This window comes from Protopterus annectens, chromosome 11.part0, assembly GCF_019279795.1.
Source record: "Protopterus annectens isolate FY-2018-M chromosome 11.part0, PAN1.0, whole genome shotgun sequence".
Lineage (NCBI taxonomy): Eukaryota > Metazoa > Chordata > Ceratodontiformes > Protopteridae > Protopterus > Protopterus annectens.
The window spans coordinates 1061141561-1061158273 of NC_056745.1; the positions used below are offsets into that span (position 1 = coordinate 1061141561).

The following is a 16713-nucleotide window of genomic DNA, read 5'->3' on the forward strand; positions in this document are numbered from 1 at the left end:
TTGAAACCTCTGTGGAATCCTTCATGATGACCCACCTTCTTCTCTTATTTTTTTTTTTCTTTTTGCCCATTAAGTACCTGCCTCAAACTGAGTTTTCCATAAGATCCTGAGGGAATAGTCCAGGGGTTAGTTTATCCTTTTTTAAAACAAGTAGCTTTCACATGTGTACTGCACCAAAGTGAACTGTGTGCAAAGGGCAATGCCACCCTCTAGTAGCCATCTTTGTTAAAGGCCCAACATATCCTTATCTGCTTCCTTGCCTCATTTATCTTGTCATTTGCTACTTGTGCTGCATAATGACTAACCAACTATTAGAGTATCTGGTCTCCCAGCTTTAACCCGACTAAAGCGTTAGTAATACCAGAGCCATGATAAACTTACCCTCACTTTCTGCACCTTGAATGATAAAGAAATACATGAGAAAAGGCAGAATTTGGTGATGTTGCTTCTCATTTATTACAGTCATATAATAGGTGAAACATGAGACCCAATTATCCCATGATCTTACTCAAGATGTAGCTGGCCTCCATATGTCATGGACCAAGACAGCTGCCATGAGATCTCTGATCCAGGAAAATTAACCTCCATAATTCTTTTAACACTGTCCTTATCCAAAAGTCAAAAACTTCAATGTACTCCCCCAGCAGATTTTTTCTTAAATGAGTTTGTGATATTGCAGTGCTGTCCCTGGGGTTGCTGGTGTCATAGCTAGCTATCCAGCTTTTATCACCATGTAAGTCGGTTAACAGTGATGTTGACATGTGACCCCAATGTGACATCCTGTGACTCCACTACTTCGGGTTCAGATGTAGCTCTTATTACACACTAACATATGCATATATTTATCTGTGCCCTCTCTATTTTTCTGTTTCAAACCCCATTTGCCTAAAAATGTACTTTCAATATGAAAGGCATTACCTCTTTGAGTGCCAAGTGGGGAGGGTTATTCCTCTGACACCATGGTATTGACATCTTTATATTGCTTCACCCTCATTTACCTGGTCTGAGGTTTGGCCTCTTGTTATTTCCTCTTCTTCTCCTGTTTCTTATTACTCTGTTATGGTACAAGATTTTTATTCACTTTAAGTATAATAATTGCACAAAAGCAGATAACGGTTATAACAGTTAATACAAAACAAAATAATTCTAATCACACAGCTAATCAGGTTTATTTTCCTCAAAGGTTGAATATTAATTAGAAATAAAAGCCAATCAGGGGGATTTATCAGTAACATGAGGTCGTCTAAGGAAAGTTCCAAGGGGGCCATGCATTCTAATACTTGTTTGAGTTCCCCTCTTTTTGTTATACATTTTCTCAACACCAGTGTGAACAGTTCAATAAACCCAGGGTAGAAGAATTATGTAATGAAAGTCATGCAAAACCCAATAAAATGTCAAGGGTAGTTAATGAAACCTGCCCCAGACAAATACATCACAAAGTCACTGAAGAGTCCTTCTGAAACTCAGGGCACTTCCAGAATGCTTGTACCCAGTCCCTGTGCCGGAGGAATGACATCTCAAACAAGCATCTGTAGTAGCTGCAAACATTCTTGCAAGCTTAGCTGGTGTATAAAATAATTAAACTGGCATTGCCACCCAAAAGGTCTGAGTTTGTGTGAGGCTGAGTTTTTGTGATCAGGTTGCAAACCTTGGGGCCAAAAGCAATTTTCCCAGTTGTTTTTCTAAAGAACTACACGCAGTTCCTACTGCCACATAGATCTGAATTTATTCATCTTTGGTGAGATAACATGCTACCACAACTCTTAATATTAGCCAGCTGACTTTTTGATCCATTAACCATAAAAATACAACAGACTACTATACCTGTTTGATTTTATGTAATGTATTTTGCTTGAACTATGTGACAAGCTTAGTGTAAAAATATAACTTATTCCCAGAGAGAATAACTAATGTAAAAATTCCAAAGATATTATCTGTGACCTCACAACAGTTGCTCCCCAGTACTTCCAACTGCAATGTTGTATATTCTTAGAGATATCCAAAGGCCAGACATCCCTGACACTCTGAATTTTTAAGTGCTGAAATATCCTGCAGCCACACAATTCTCTGATGTCTGATGATCTGAAAATAATAAAGCAGCAATTTTAAGTTTAATATCTTAATTATGATTTTCTTTTACAGTTAATAATCACTTTCACTTTGTCCACTCAGTTACTGATACATTATTTCAGACCATATCACCTGCTTTCCCAAGCAAATATGGTCTCCAAATTATTTTTAATTATTGTGGCCAGTGAGTAAAGTTCTAGGACCAATGCCAAAGGTGCTGCCAATGCATACTTGATTTATCACCAGCCCAAACAAAATCTCTAATACAGGCAATTATCTTCTTCAACTGATATGGGATGCAGGAAGAAGAACACCCTGTGAGGAGTATAACATCAGACAAAGAAGTAGCCATGTTATGATGTTATGGCATGTATCCTGTGCATTATGTCTAAGCAAAGGAGTTTCTATATCTTGCAATACGCCTTTGTTTTGGCTAAACTTTCATCATAGGTATCCTACACAAAATCAAGGGATATGCTTCTGAGCTGTAATTCCTAATAAGTCATTTAGTCTGGACCCTCAAGGAATGGATAACTTTTAAGCATTCCTAAAGAAGGCTCATAGATTATTTTAACAGTTTTTGTTTTGCTAGGGTTCATCTTGTATCATGAGTGAGAATACAATTTTTGTAACTCATAAAATATCAAGGGTAAACCCACATCTGGGTTAGTCAGATAAATTAGAATCTCATCAGCATATAATGCTAAGTTATGAGCCATGCTTTCTAATCTATATGGGGCCATCCTTAGTCTTATTACAAGGAGTTCCAAATACACAGTAAAGAGTAAAGGGGATTTGCGTACCCGTGTCTATGCATGAGTAAGGGTGGAGAGAATTTTGTACTTAATTGTAAGGTAAGCGAAGGGGTTGTGTAAGATTAATTCAAAAAATTTAATACATCTAACTGGGAATTCCATCACAAATAGAGTCTTCAAAGAAACACCCATTTCACTCAGAAAAACACTTTTTCATTATCTAAACTTGCTAACAAAAGGGGATATCAGACGACAGAGACTTCCTCAATAATCATGACCATCTTAATAAGATTACCAAATTTAGTTCTTCTGCAAATAAACTCTGCTTGGTCAACATGAACTAAATTTGTTTTATATTTTTTTAATCTCTTACTCATAACAGCCTTAAAACGTTATAATCATAGCTTAACATTGAAACAGACCTTGACTGGAAAGCTCACTCACACTCTGCCACAACTTGCTGTTAGGGAAAGCTTAGTTTGTTTTTGCTTTTTTGTATTTTGTATTACATTACTTCATTATTTGATTTTGTATATTGTGATTTTTTTCTTTACACTGTGTTTTACTTGTATTCTGCTTGTATGAGCCTAGCAGTGAGCAGCATTTTACCTTCTCCAAGGATGATGCCACATCATCATCATCATCATCATCATCATCTTTCGGCTGTTCCGTTAGGAGTCGCCACAGCAGATCATCTGTTTCCATTTCTTCCTGTCCTCTGCATCTTGCTCTGTCACACCAGCCACCTGCAATTCCTCTTCTCACCACATCCATAACCTTATTTTAGGCCTTCCTCTTTTCCTGCTACCTGGTAGCTTCGTCTTTAGCATCTTTTTCCCAATATACTCAGCATCCCTCCTCAGCACATGTCCAAACTAACATAATCTTGCATCTCTGGCTTTGTCTCCAAACCTTCCAACCTGAGCTGAACCTCTAATATACTTATTCCTAATGCTGTCCACCCTCGTCACACCCAGTGCAAATCTTAACATCTTTAATTCTGCCACATCCAGTTCAAACTCCTGCCTTTTTGTCAGTGCCACTGTCTCCAACGCATATAACATAGCTGGCCTCACTACCCTCTTGTAGGCCTTCCCTTTCACTCTTACAGGTACTCGTCTGTCACAAATCACTCCTGACACTCTTCTCCACCCACTCCATCCTACCTGTACTCTCTTCTTCACCTCTCTTCCACACTCACCGTTACTCTGAACTATTGATCCCAAAATTATGAATGACATTTAATAACTGCCTTAGTTTCTGGTATCACTCTAAGTGAGGTGCATTATTTGTCAGCATGGAAGAAGATGGTCAGTAGACCCCACTGCTTTGCCTGGGATGGTCTGCACCTCTCCCCTGTAGGCTTCCGAATATTAGCTAAAACATTGTCTTTTCCCATAGTGCCTTTTTAAACAAATGCCAAACTGAAAGTACTTCCGATATAGTAAATCAAAACCAAGAAAAATGTAAAGTTATTATTAGTCAATGCTAGGTGCCTAAAGAGAAAACACCACTCCCTTAAAGCTCTCTTCACTCTAGGGAACGCTGACATTTGTGTGGTCACTGAGACATGGTTTAAAACCATGGAGAACTCACCAACAGTACAAGGTTATAATGCCTTTCACCCAGTTAGACCAGCTACTGTACTGACATGAGTAGATGTGGAGGTGTCTCAATTTACATGAAAAATAAATATACCTCAAATCTGGTCAAACAGGGCAAGGCACTTGAACTTCTATGTGTTCAAATAACCATAGGCAAAATCCAATACCACTTCCTTGCAAGCTATAGGCTACCCTCTATGACCCAGAAAACCCATACCATGTATTTCAACTTTTGGAAACACTCACCATCCAACCCAATACCATATTCATGGGCAACTGTAATTACCCCATTATTAACTGGGAATCCTATCGACACCAAATGTACAGGCACAGAGATTATTGGATTGTGTAAACACAAACTCCCTAGACCAGACTGTCAATACACTAACCAGAGGTGCAACCATATTGTATCTGGTCCTCACTAATATGGGAGACTGCTGTACAACCCGCAAGTGTACTGTTTTCTCTGGTAAGGTCAAACCACAAAATGGTCTACTTGAGGAAAAATAAATCTGAAACCCCAGCTAACTCTGGAATATTCAGGAAATACTCTAAGGCTAACCTCCTGTAATAAGTAATAATATAGCAACATTTTAAGCCCCCATTAACCCTGAGAACTGTTCAGAGAAACCCAGTAGAAGCATAGCTGCACAGAGGCTCCTCAAAATCGAAAGGCTGTATAACAGAAGGAAGAAAATCACTGCAAAATCTATGAGGTGCAGTACCAAGCAGGATAAAAACACTCACATCAAACTAAACAAACAACTCAGAGGAAAATGAAGTCTACCAAAGCCACAAGGCATTTTTAGCTATGTCAGCAACATCAAAGGCAATGCACAATTGTGTGCAGAGCTCATTGCAAATGGAGACACCTATACTGAGCCTGAAGATATAGCAAACCTACTGGCATACAAACTCAGCTCCTGCTTTACCCCTCTCTTCCCCTCAATCTTCTCTCAGGAAATACTATCAAATATAACTCCCCATGCTATCACCAGGGAACAGGTCGTTAATGTTTTCTTTAAGACCAAGAACACTGCATCAGTGACCCCAGACAATATCCCAGGATGCCTTCTAAATAGCATGAAACATGACCTATCAGGCTGTTTGAAAATGCTATTTAACTTTAGTATCCAAACAGGCTTCATACCTCATGAATGGAGAGCAGCAACAGTAATTCAGTCATCCCTCTACAGACACTGGACACTACAGACCTGTAAGTCTCACTAGTCTCATATGCAAAGTCATGAAAAGAATTATCATAGAACTGACCAATAACAGATAGGAAACCTCTAGACACTGGACCCAACCCACTATGGTTTCACCAAGGACAGGTCATGCACACTGAACCTGGTGTACTTCTTTGAGAAGGCCACTAAAGCAATGGATGACATCAAAATGGTTCACACTGCTTATCTTGCCTGGCCAAGGCATTTGACACAATACCCCACTCAGGCATTGTTGACAAACTCAAGAGTTTAGGTACAAACCCTTATGTCACCTAGTATATAGCCAACTGGCTCACAGACAGGACCCAGGACATTAGAACTGGGGAGGCCACCTCCACAAAGAGGCCTGTCACAAGTGGAGTTCCTCAGGGATTGGTCCTGGGGCCACTCCTTTTTGGCATTTACTTCCTTAAAGTCAAGACAAATATCAATGACCTCTGGCTGACTACATTTGCAGGTGATTACAAATTAGGAGCTGTCATTGAATCCTACACTGACAGAAATGTTCTCCAGGAAGGGCTGACACAGACAAAGAACTGGTATTAGAGCCATGGACTAAAACTAAATGCCAAGAAATGCATAATAGTATCCTTTAGGAAGTCATCCTCTCCTGTAACTATTATATTGACAACACACCCGTAACAGTTGACCCAGTATTCAGGGACTTGGGGACACATATAGAAGTAATTTAGCCTTTAACCATCATGTGTCAGCAACAGTGAGGAAATCTTTCAATGCAGCACAACTTATAAACAAAGGTATGGCATCTAGGTCCATGGAAGTCAGTGTTTCACTGTATTTAGCTCTCATCAGACTGATCATTAAGTACAATGCCCCCTTTGGTATGTACCTAACCAGGCATATCCAACAATTGGAACATCCACAGAGGTTCCTCATTAAAAAAATACAAAGCATAAGTAACATGTCCTATGCAGACCACCTCAAGGCCCTATCACTGTATTCTGTTTCTAACAGCTTGTTGAGGGGAGATCTATACCTGGCATATAAGGCATTGTCAGACCCCACTCTGATGGACATCCTGCATATCCACAAAACAAACATCACCAGAATTACCTGTTCTAAAGACTTAAACCTTGCCTGTGATTTAAATAGGATCTGCTGAAGAGACAGGTATGTATCCCAGAGAATACCCCATCTCCGGAACAGGCTCCCCATCTATGTAAAGCAGAGTTCCTCCCTAACCCAATTCAAGTGTAACTTGGACAATTGAAAGGGGAAATGGACATTCATCCCTGGTTAGGCACCTATGTCTCTAATGGACAAAGGCAGCCTGTAAATGGTTCATCTTCCAGGCCCCTGCTTGTAAATATTCCATCTTTCAAGCTCCTGCTTACACTTATCTAGGGTACCAGAACATGTCAGAGATTTGGGATGCATGGCTAGGCTTAAAAAGGCCTTTGTGGTCATTAGCCCATTAAACACCTATAAACCTATGAAATTAAGAAGAGTGGAAGGTGGGGTCCTTGCACAGCTTTAAAAGAACCAAAGGCACTACCTATTTCAAAGAAAGAGGGGATTCCCATTTTAGTCATATTATTAGCTGAAACAAAAAACAAATAGAAATGTATTTCTACCTTCCAAAGACTCTTATAGGGGGATACTGACCCTTCCCAGACTTTTGTTCTTAGCAAGCTGTTTCAAAGTGTCCAACAGTTCAGTTTCCATTACAGGAAGCATCAATTTCTCCACTTCCTGTGGTTCTGTTGTGGGCAATGGCAAAGATACTAAGTAACCCCTCAACTCGTTCATAGAGTATAGCTCAGAATAATATTTATTGGAGGTCATCATAATATTCCAAGGATGAGATACCATAGATGCAGTTTCCCAACCTTTTAAAAGCTATGTCTCTCCATTACTTGACTTTGAAGTGAGAAAGCTAAATCTGTTCAGTTAATAGGAGAGCTCCTAAAGCCTCTTAGTTTGAGTGCCCTTTTGTGTTTGGCCTGCATTAAACAACATGAATTGGTGGATCTCTTTCATGACTCCTTTGTCACCACTCTGTTGTTAATTGTCTATATCATTATGCAAGTCTACAAAATATGTGGCCATCTGTGATGATTTTGCATCTCACCTGCAATTTGTTCAGGTTTGCAGCGCAAAAACTGAAAATTTTTAACATGTCTCACTCTTACACCTGCTTTACCTTTCCAGCTCTCTTTGCCCGATTTCTTTCTTTTTTTTTGTGGTCCTTCTTCCCCGTCATCCCCTTAACTGTCTTCTTCCCTTTTTCATCAGACATTTGCAAATGTCAATTGAACCCTTCTTATTTACTAACAGTGCTATATATATATTTATATATATAAATATAAATATATATATATATATATATATATATATATATATATATGTATATATATAGATATAAATATATATATACATTTATATGTATGTATATTTATATATGTATATGTATGTATATATATATATATATATATATATATATATATATATATATATATATATAGATATATATATATATATACATATATATATATATATATATATATATATATATATATATATATATGTATGTATATATAGATTCACTTCATAATCTCAAAATACTGAAATATCGAATTTCAGTATCTCAAGACGATGAGTTGAAATTCCATACCACCGAAACCGGACAACCACGACACCCAAAACCGTGAAACCACAAAACTGCGAAAACACACAGCACACAGTACACAACACATACAAACACAAACACACATACCTCCTGACAGTTTCAAAAAAGCAACACAACACACAACTAAACAAACATACATACCCCCCCACACCCCCCCTACTTAAATATTCTAACTCCAAGGTCGCACTACATACACACACACACACACACACACACACAAAACACCACCACACAAGCAGCATTCCCCTCAAACACACACATCACTGTAACAAAACACACTAACACACACCACAACCCCTGCCCAAAACCCTTAAACAAAAACACTTACCTGAATCCATGCACACAGCACAACACCAGAACCGCTAATTCAACATCTCCAACATGTGAGATTTTGACTTCTGTGCTTCTGGTCTTTCGTGATTTTTGGCTTTCCTCTTTATAGGCTCAAGATTCTGAAATTCAATATTTCAGGATTTCAAGCTAATAAAGTGAATCCCTATACACACACACACACACACACACACACACACACACACACACACACACACACACACACACATGCGCACACACACACACACACACACACACACACACATATATATATATATATATATATATATATATATATATATATTATTTCTTATGACTTATTTGTCTCTCCTTTTTATTTTGCCCTAATTTAAACGCCTAGAGAAGGAATAGAACTAATGGCATTTTTATTCTACAGCATGCAGAATAAGTATGTGACCTGCTGAGCCACTGACACTGATTCTGACTTTTAAATGTTTTATGATTATAAGTTCAAATCCAGCCAATGTATACTCCATTGTCATATGTTTTAACTCTAATCTGCTGACTCCCAGCCAGAGTCCACACTTATTCAAACTAACTCATTGAAGTAATTAATTATCATTAACTAATTCACAAATATAGAATAGCTTACCGTCCCTTTTCTTATGTACATACATTTCACTCACTCTTTGCAGTAAGCCTTGCATTTTTAATTTTGATAGGTATCCGCCTGCATATTCAGGGTCTATATTAGATCATCAAAGTGTTAATACTTTGAATGGTCTAATATCAACCTGAAAACAGTGAACGCTGAAAATAGCGAAGCTGCAGATAACCAAATTTTTTCCTAGGGAAAGAATTTGGTTGTCCATGTCTGTGGCTTTGCTATTTTCAGCACTGTGGTGGAAATTTACGGGTTGGGTTCAGGTAAGTGTGCGATTGTGTGGATGTTAGGATTAGGGCAGGGTATGTGAGTTAGGGTTAGGGCCCGGGTAAGGTGAGTGTGCAATAGTGATAGACTTTAGGGTTAGGGTGGGGCATATGAGTTAGGGTTAGTGTGCGGGTGAGGTGAGCATGCGATAGTCACAGACTTTAGGATTAGGGCAGGGTATGTGAGTTAGGGTTAGGGCGCAGGTGAGGTGAGTGTGCGATAGTGCTGGACCTTAGGGTTAGAGTTTGGGTTAAGGATAGTGGATAGATAGTACTGTATGTACAGTATAATGTATTGTTAGATGTAGGATTTTAAGTGTATGTGTGTGGATTGCTGTTTTTTTGGTGTGCTTGTGTTGTGTGTGTGTTTCTTGGAACAGTGAATTTTTTCCCAGGGAAAAAATTTGCTGACCTGAGCTTTCGATGTTTTTAGATTTTTGTGGTTAGAAGTTCGAGGTTGTTGTATTCGATGATGTGCTATTTCGTTGAACTGATATAGACCCCATATTCACTATTATCCCATTATCATTGTATTCATTTATTGCTAGATATCTGAGAGAATTAATGACCAGTAGCTAGGATAGCAATAATTAATTTAATAGTAGTGAAGATAATTTCAGATTCATCCAATTTACTAATAGGTAAAAAATAACATTACGTGGATTACTAATGCATGTCTCCATCCTCCCTATCTACAGTGTCTTTTATTTTTTGTTCTGTGCTATGGGGTTGAGACCAGCCCAGAATAATAAAGCCTATGATGTCCCTGAAGCAGAAACTTAAACTACTATCATGTTCTTAAAAAATAACTAACAAGCTAGACAATTGCAGATAAAGATTTTCTGTTGAAAAACATTTTTATTCAATTTTAAAAGGGAATAAACAATAACAAAGAATTGCAATAGAGACTTTTAAATAACAATACATGAAATAAAGAAAAACAATCAATAAGTAAACCATTTACATAGGTGTCTACTAAAAAATAAGTTATAAAAGTCATTCATATAAATCAACTGTTCTTGAATGTTCAATAACTTTACCAATAAAGATGTTCTAACAGCAAAATTAGGGTTGTTTGTTTTACCCACCAGACTGAGTCCAGTCTCCATTAGAATGCTCATACACACTAAAGCAATTTACAGAAGTTACATCATATGCAGCATAATTTCCTTTTCCTCCATTTACTTTTATCTCTTTTTTTTTCTCTTTTTATTTTACATATCCAGGTTAAATAATTGATATATTTAGTGACCAGCAAGTAGAAAAGCAACAAGTGGATGAAATAACAATGAAGAACATTAACAGCCTAGGCAAAAATCAGCTTTCCCTGCTCTAACCACAGTTAAGTAAACTCCAGTAAGGTGATAAGCAGCTGAGAATTAGTTGCAACCAATTTTTTTACACTCTAACATGAGTTAAATAACCCATGTAATGAGAAAATATCAAGGTAATAACCCCAGCTAAAGGTTTCAGTGTTCTCCTGCCTAATATATCTTATAGCTTTTATTCCGCTCTCCATTATTGCTCTGAATCTTATAATTCCTTATTCAATACCAAACAGGAAGACAGCCAGGCTGACAGGTTTGAACTACATAACCAGAAAGGTGTTTAACTCCATGCAGCTATTTAGCATTCACAACTTATTCCTTGTCCTGCTCTCCAGCCTGCATCTGATAGATGTTCACCAAAATAAATCATAACTGCACAGTGATCCATACACAACTAAAACGCAGCATGAGCTAGGTGTAAAGGAGCCACATTTCCTTTGTGATCAAGCAGGTGTTACCAACTTAAATAAACAAGTAAATGAAATAGCAATAATTAAAAACAATCACCAGGATAAAGTCAAAACCTCATATTTTTGAAACATAACAGCACCATACAAATCTGCCTCTAAATATCCAAAACACCTGAATTACCACTTATTTATCATGGTCAGATTAATCAAGCAAGGTAACTTGATTCATTTAGTGCACTGCAAGCCAAACCAGATCTGCTTTTCTCAGAATTCTTACATCCAAGAAATGAATCTCACTTTTGGAGCTGTTAACTTCAAAATCCAAAAAGTCTGTGGTCTTCCTCAGGTAGTCAATGAAGTTGGATAGTCTATCTTCTCCACCATTCCATAACAGGAAGATGTCATCCACAAATCTCTTGCAGTACATAAGTTTATTCTTCCATTCATTGCTGTCTGTAAACACAAATTCTAGCTCCCATTGAGCCATAACTATGTTTGAGTATGACCTGGCATCTGAAGTGTCCATGGCCACACCCCATTTTTGTATTTTCATAATTCTGTCAGTACTCAGATATGATCATTTCTCTATGACCTGCTTAATATTCATATCCCTTCTACAAACAAGCTTAAGGTTTGTACTACCTTTTCTCTCAAGAATTAAAGGATAGTGTCCAATTCCCCTTTATAATGTCCTTAATTCTATCATCCACAGTACAGTAAGGCAAATCATGGCTTGATTTATATTTGTTTCTAATGATCCGACAGGAAGCATAACATTATAGGAAAGGGACATCTTTGGCCATTCTGTTTGCTTTGATTTCCTTAGCTTTAGATTGTAATAAAGCTTCAGGGTAGTCCCTGTCTCGTAAAATTAAGAAATAAATTCGTCTGAGTCTTCAAAAATTGATTGTCATTAGTAATAAACATAGACATTCATATCATCTGTCCTTTAACAAAACTAACCTTCAAAACTAACCTTTTTGCTTTAAGGTGTCAGCTTCCAAAATACTAGTAAATATTAGACGATGCTGGCTTTCTAAAAATTGCAGACTTGAAGGTGTCCAGTTGTAATTACATGAAAATCCTCACATCAAGGGTACTAACTGTATGCAATTTATATGAATTTTGAATTCTGAATTTTAAAAAAGGAGTAGATTCAGATTAAAAGAAAACAAAAACTAACTAAATTGTTCAGTATTTTATTGATACTGACAGAATTAAGAATATCATAAAGAAAAAAAATGAGCATTGTTCTTTAATGCTGACTTTGTATTACATTTATTATTCGGGTAAGTTTCTCTGATTGGCACCCCAATAAAGCTATGCACTTCCATGGCTGATTCAGTGTTTTGTTACACCTAACAGCTCAGTTGGTATAACTCTGTGAAAGGCAGGTAGAAGGACTTTTGTGCATGTCAGTGGTGCTGCCATATGATAACAGCAATGTTGGTCATTGCTTAACATTGTAAAAAACATCCACAAGCTCTATACATGGTGTGTCTACCATACACAAAAAGTATATAATTGTACATTACTTTTTGCAAATAGTTAATCTTACTTCAATGACGTAAGACTGTATCTGTTTAGATACATACTTTTGCGCAGCTTTTTATACAAACTTTCCTAAGCATATACATTAGTCCTCATGTGTCAAACAGTAATGCAAACAATATGATAATGTCTTGTGTGTACTATGGTGAATTCCAGATTACACAAATATGGCCAGATTCCAAAAAGACCTGGGCATAGAGAAACATTCTATGCTATTCTGAGCAGCTACCACACCCATGAGTCCAAAACTATGGGCTTCACCATTTCTCATTCAGTATATGGCAATGGTAAATGTCACAGCTCTGCATCTGTTTTTAAAAGAGAAAACAGTTTTGCAATAGTGAAACATGTCCAGAGTACAACCAGGGAGTAACTAGTCTATTGAAGTCAATACAGTGTTTTGGTGAAATAGCTTTACCAGTAAGAAAGACCTGACTGCAAGTGAAATCCTATACTAACAAATTCAATAAATAGATGAAGCGGTGACAGGTGCATAAAGTGGTGGCCAAGGACCATATCCATGTATAGTTAGATGGTCATCCCTGAAACATATTGGGAATGCCTTATACATGCCTTATACATATACTATTACTAAAGAGAAGAAATTCTTTGGTGATCTAGTTGCTTTGCATGCCCGTCCCATCTTTGTGGATACTCCCATTTATCATAAGGGTGGTGCTGCTTTGCAGAAGGACCTAAGGCTATGTAGTCCCACCTCTGCCTACAAAACTGTACCTATCATATAGGTGGAATGGTTTTGTCAGGAAACTTTGGTCAAGCTCAGCTGGAACACAAAATACTCAGAGGTAGGGTTGTGCAATGCAGGGAATGGGTAATGAAATTTGTTATCACAGAATGTTTCATAATTTCATTCTAGCACAGGGAAAATCCCTGCCATATAGGACATCTTCATTGCAAATAAATGATTTGGATGTAACCTACCCCTAGGATGATATCATTACCAGAGGACAATAGAGGAAGAACACCAGATTTGGGTTACTGAAGTGGGATGGTAGAGGCTTTTTAATCTACATTAGAGTTAATCTTTAGTAGTTTTGTAGAGACATTTATTCAAGTTGATCGCCATATTTACTTGTTTTTTTGTGAACCAGCTTAGCTTTTAGTGCACAGTAATACATTTACCATCGTATGCTCAGTCTGCAAAATGCCTTATTGAATCACAAGCAGATTATGTGTCTAGCTTGTATACATATTGTACAGAGTATATGTATTTATATAAGATGATTTCCTATTATTTAAATTTCAAAATAGCTGTTATTATTTTATTTAGCTGAAAATGATAATTTATGGATGAACTTTTCTGTAGCTAAAACTGTTCTTTAATTTTTCAGCCTCTACCTCTGCAACTATTGCAGAAACAACTACTACTGCACCCCTGACCACAACAGGTAATGTTGAATTTCAAGCATAAGTTAAACAGGATATTCAGTGCATCTGAAATAATGTATAGACATTCAGCTATATAGTATTATACATAAAGCTAAGTACTACTGCTGCCTAGTTCCAAGATCTTTAGTACTCTATGATCCCAAAATGTCAGAATCTTTCATGGGCACCAAATTCTCCTAGGCAATAACAACACATGCAACTCAATACAGTGAAATATGATTCACTAAATCTCATTTTGATGAATGCAACTTAGCAAAAACAGTTGTCTTGAATGAATTGCTTGCTTTAAGTGAAAGAAAACTGAATGTTGAATTCTCTACAATAATACATTATAGACAGCTTAAACATTTGATTAAAGGTAATAATACAAAAGGTGATTCCTGTGTAAATGCACTGATGTAAGCCCAACTGCTTGCAGTACCACATTTTAAATCCAAGCACTCATACTTGGTTATGATTCCATAAGTTTGGAAGTAGTATTGAAGAGCCTACACTATCTACCCCATGCTATCCTGAATCAGATTTTTCTTCATGCCATGAGGAATGATATCATCCAAGGCAGGCATACATGCTCAAGTTAGTGCCACACAATGCAGAGGTACTGCAGAGTCCAGCTATACTTGGAGCAGGTAATGAAAGCCTAAGACATTCTATGGTAATGAATCTCATTACCCATTCCTAGAGTCGCACTAAATTATCTGAAGTCCAACAAACGTTGCCTGGCAGAATAGCCCCACCTGTATGACAGCTTTGATACTGCAATCAGTGAGCTTGCATGGAGTACCTGGAGTACCTGACAGCAGAAGCAAGGCTGCCATACAAGTGGTGCTGCACAACCATGAAAACATTTTGCACAGGAAATCTACCAGTGTGTGGAACTTCCTACTGTAGGTGGTCTAGTTTCACACCAGGTACTGTCTGCAGCACCAAGAGTCACAGAGACATAAGGCTGTTGTTTCAACAAAAAAGCCAATTAAATTCTGTGGGTTACTCCATTGCTTCAAGGTAACCATTGTGAACTGTTTTGGAGTACCAGACCTGATTCCTCTTTTGAAAATGGGTGTAGATTCTGACATTCCCTATTCACATATGCTGAAAGGGGTCTGAGAGAGGCTTACATTTTGGACACAGATATATAGCAACTGCTTGGTTGATCATATTACTCTATGTCCAAGTCCTTGAGGGATCCAGCCCATTTCATAAAACAGAAACACCTATTTTTCACACATATAAATGTAATACTGGAATTTATTGCACAATATTCTACATCCCTGTATAAGTATGTGTTACCTTCATTCTATTGAATGTTTATTTTGTCAACCAAAGGAAATGTGCCTCCAGTTTAAATCATGGTGATGTGTAATGCAGGAAGATAGATTTCTGAGGGTGATTTTGCGTGTGTGTGTGTGTATGTGTGTGTGTGTGTGTGTGTGTGTGTGTGTGTGTGTGTGTGTGTGTGTGTGTGTGTGTGAGTGTGTGTGTGTGTGTGTGTGTGTCTGTGTGTGTGTGTGTGTGTGTGTGTGTGTGTGTGTGTGTGTGTGTGTGTGTGTGTGTGAGTGTGTGTGTGTGTGTGTGTGTGTCTGTGTGTGTGTGTGTGTGTGTGTGTGTGTGTGTGTGTGTGTGTGTGTGTGTCTGTGAATGTGTGTGTGTGTGTGTGTGTGTGTGTGTGTGTGTGTGTGTGTGTGTGTGTGTGTGTGTGTGTGTGTGTGTGCCAGTAATTTAGTGTTAGATTAAGGATTACATTAGGGAATATATGTAATTTTTTGAGGAGGTTGCTTGCTAATTCTAAAACTTTCAGATATTTCAAAAGCTTCAGCATTAGAGGTGGAGAATGTGTTTACATATGTGTGTTTGTACGTGTGTGCGTATGTGATTTAGGGTTAGAGTAAGAGCTAGATTAGTGGATATATGTAAAGTGTGTGTGTGTTGAAGTGTTTGGTATTTGTGGTATGTTTTCTACTATGTTGTGTAGTGGCAGTACCACAGAAATGTTTTTTCTAAGATAAGGTATAGGGATGGGGTTGGAGGAGGGTCAGGGTGAAAGTTACCATATATTAGTAAGGTGAGTAGAGGTGAAGCTTCCCACTCAACATACACCATACCTTAGATAGCCATAGCTGTAATACTGCCATGATTCAAACAAATTATGTCAAAAGTTAATGATAGGTTTAATGGACCTCAAAAGGAAACTGGCTGTTTTCCCTTGTGAGCTTTTGTTTTTCTCTGTTTTAAGTTTTTGATGTGTTGATTGTCTGATATGTTGATATTGACTATTTATAGTTAAACTTTCAGCATTTTAAATAATCAGCACAGATCCACAAATACATATTTGTATATAAAATATTTTCGCTCTTTTGATTAGTTTATTAATCACTTCAGTAATTGGAGTAATAAGATTTTTTTCATAAAAATAATAAGACAGTTAAACATTTTTAAACATTTTTGAAGAAAAATCAAAATATAATAACAATAACCTAAGAATATT

General features: G+C 37.4%; 1 protein-coding gene across 13 annotated transcripts in view; it reads left to right on the top strand.

Annotated features, from left to right (window-relative positions):
- The window catches only part of LOC122815694 (mucin-19-like), a 505085-nt gene that overhangs the window by 368516 nt on the left and 119856 nt on the right, over positions 1-16713 (top strand). For all 13 annotated transcript variants that reach the window (XM_044088394.1, XM_044088400.1, XM_044088403.1 and 10 more), the window contains one exon: positions 14171-14227. In XM_044088394.1, the coding sequence (XP_043944329.1) occupies positions 14171-14227 (57 nt within the window). The remainder of the gene's footprint in view (positions 1-14170; positions 14228-16713) is intronic.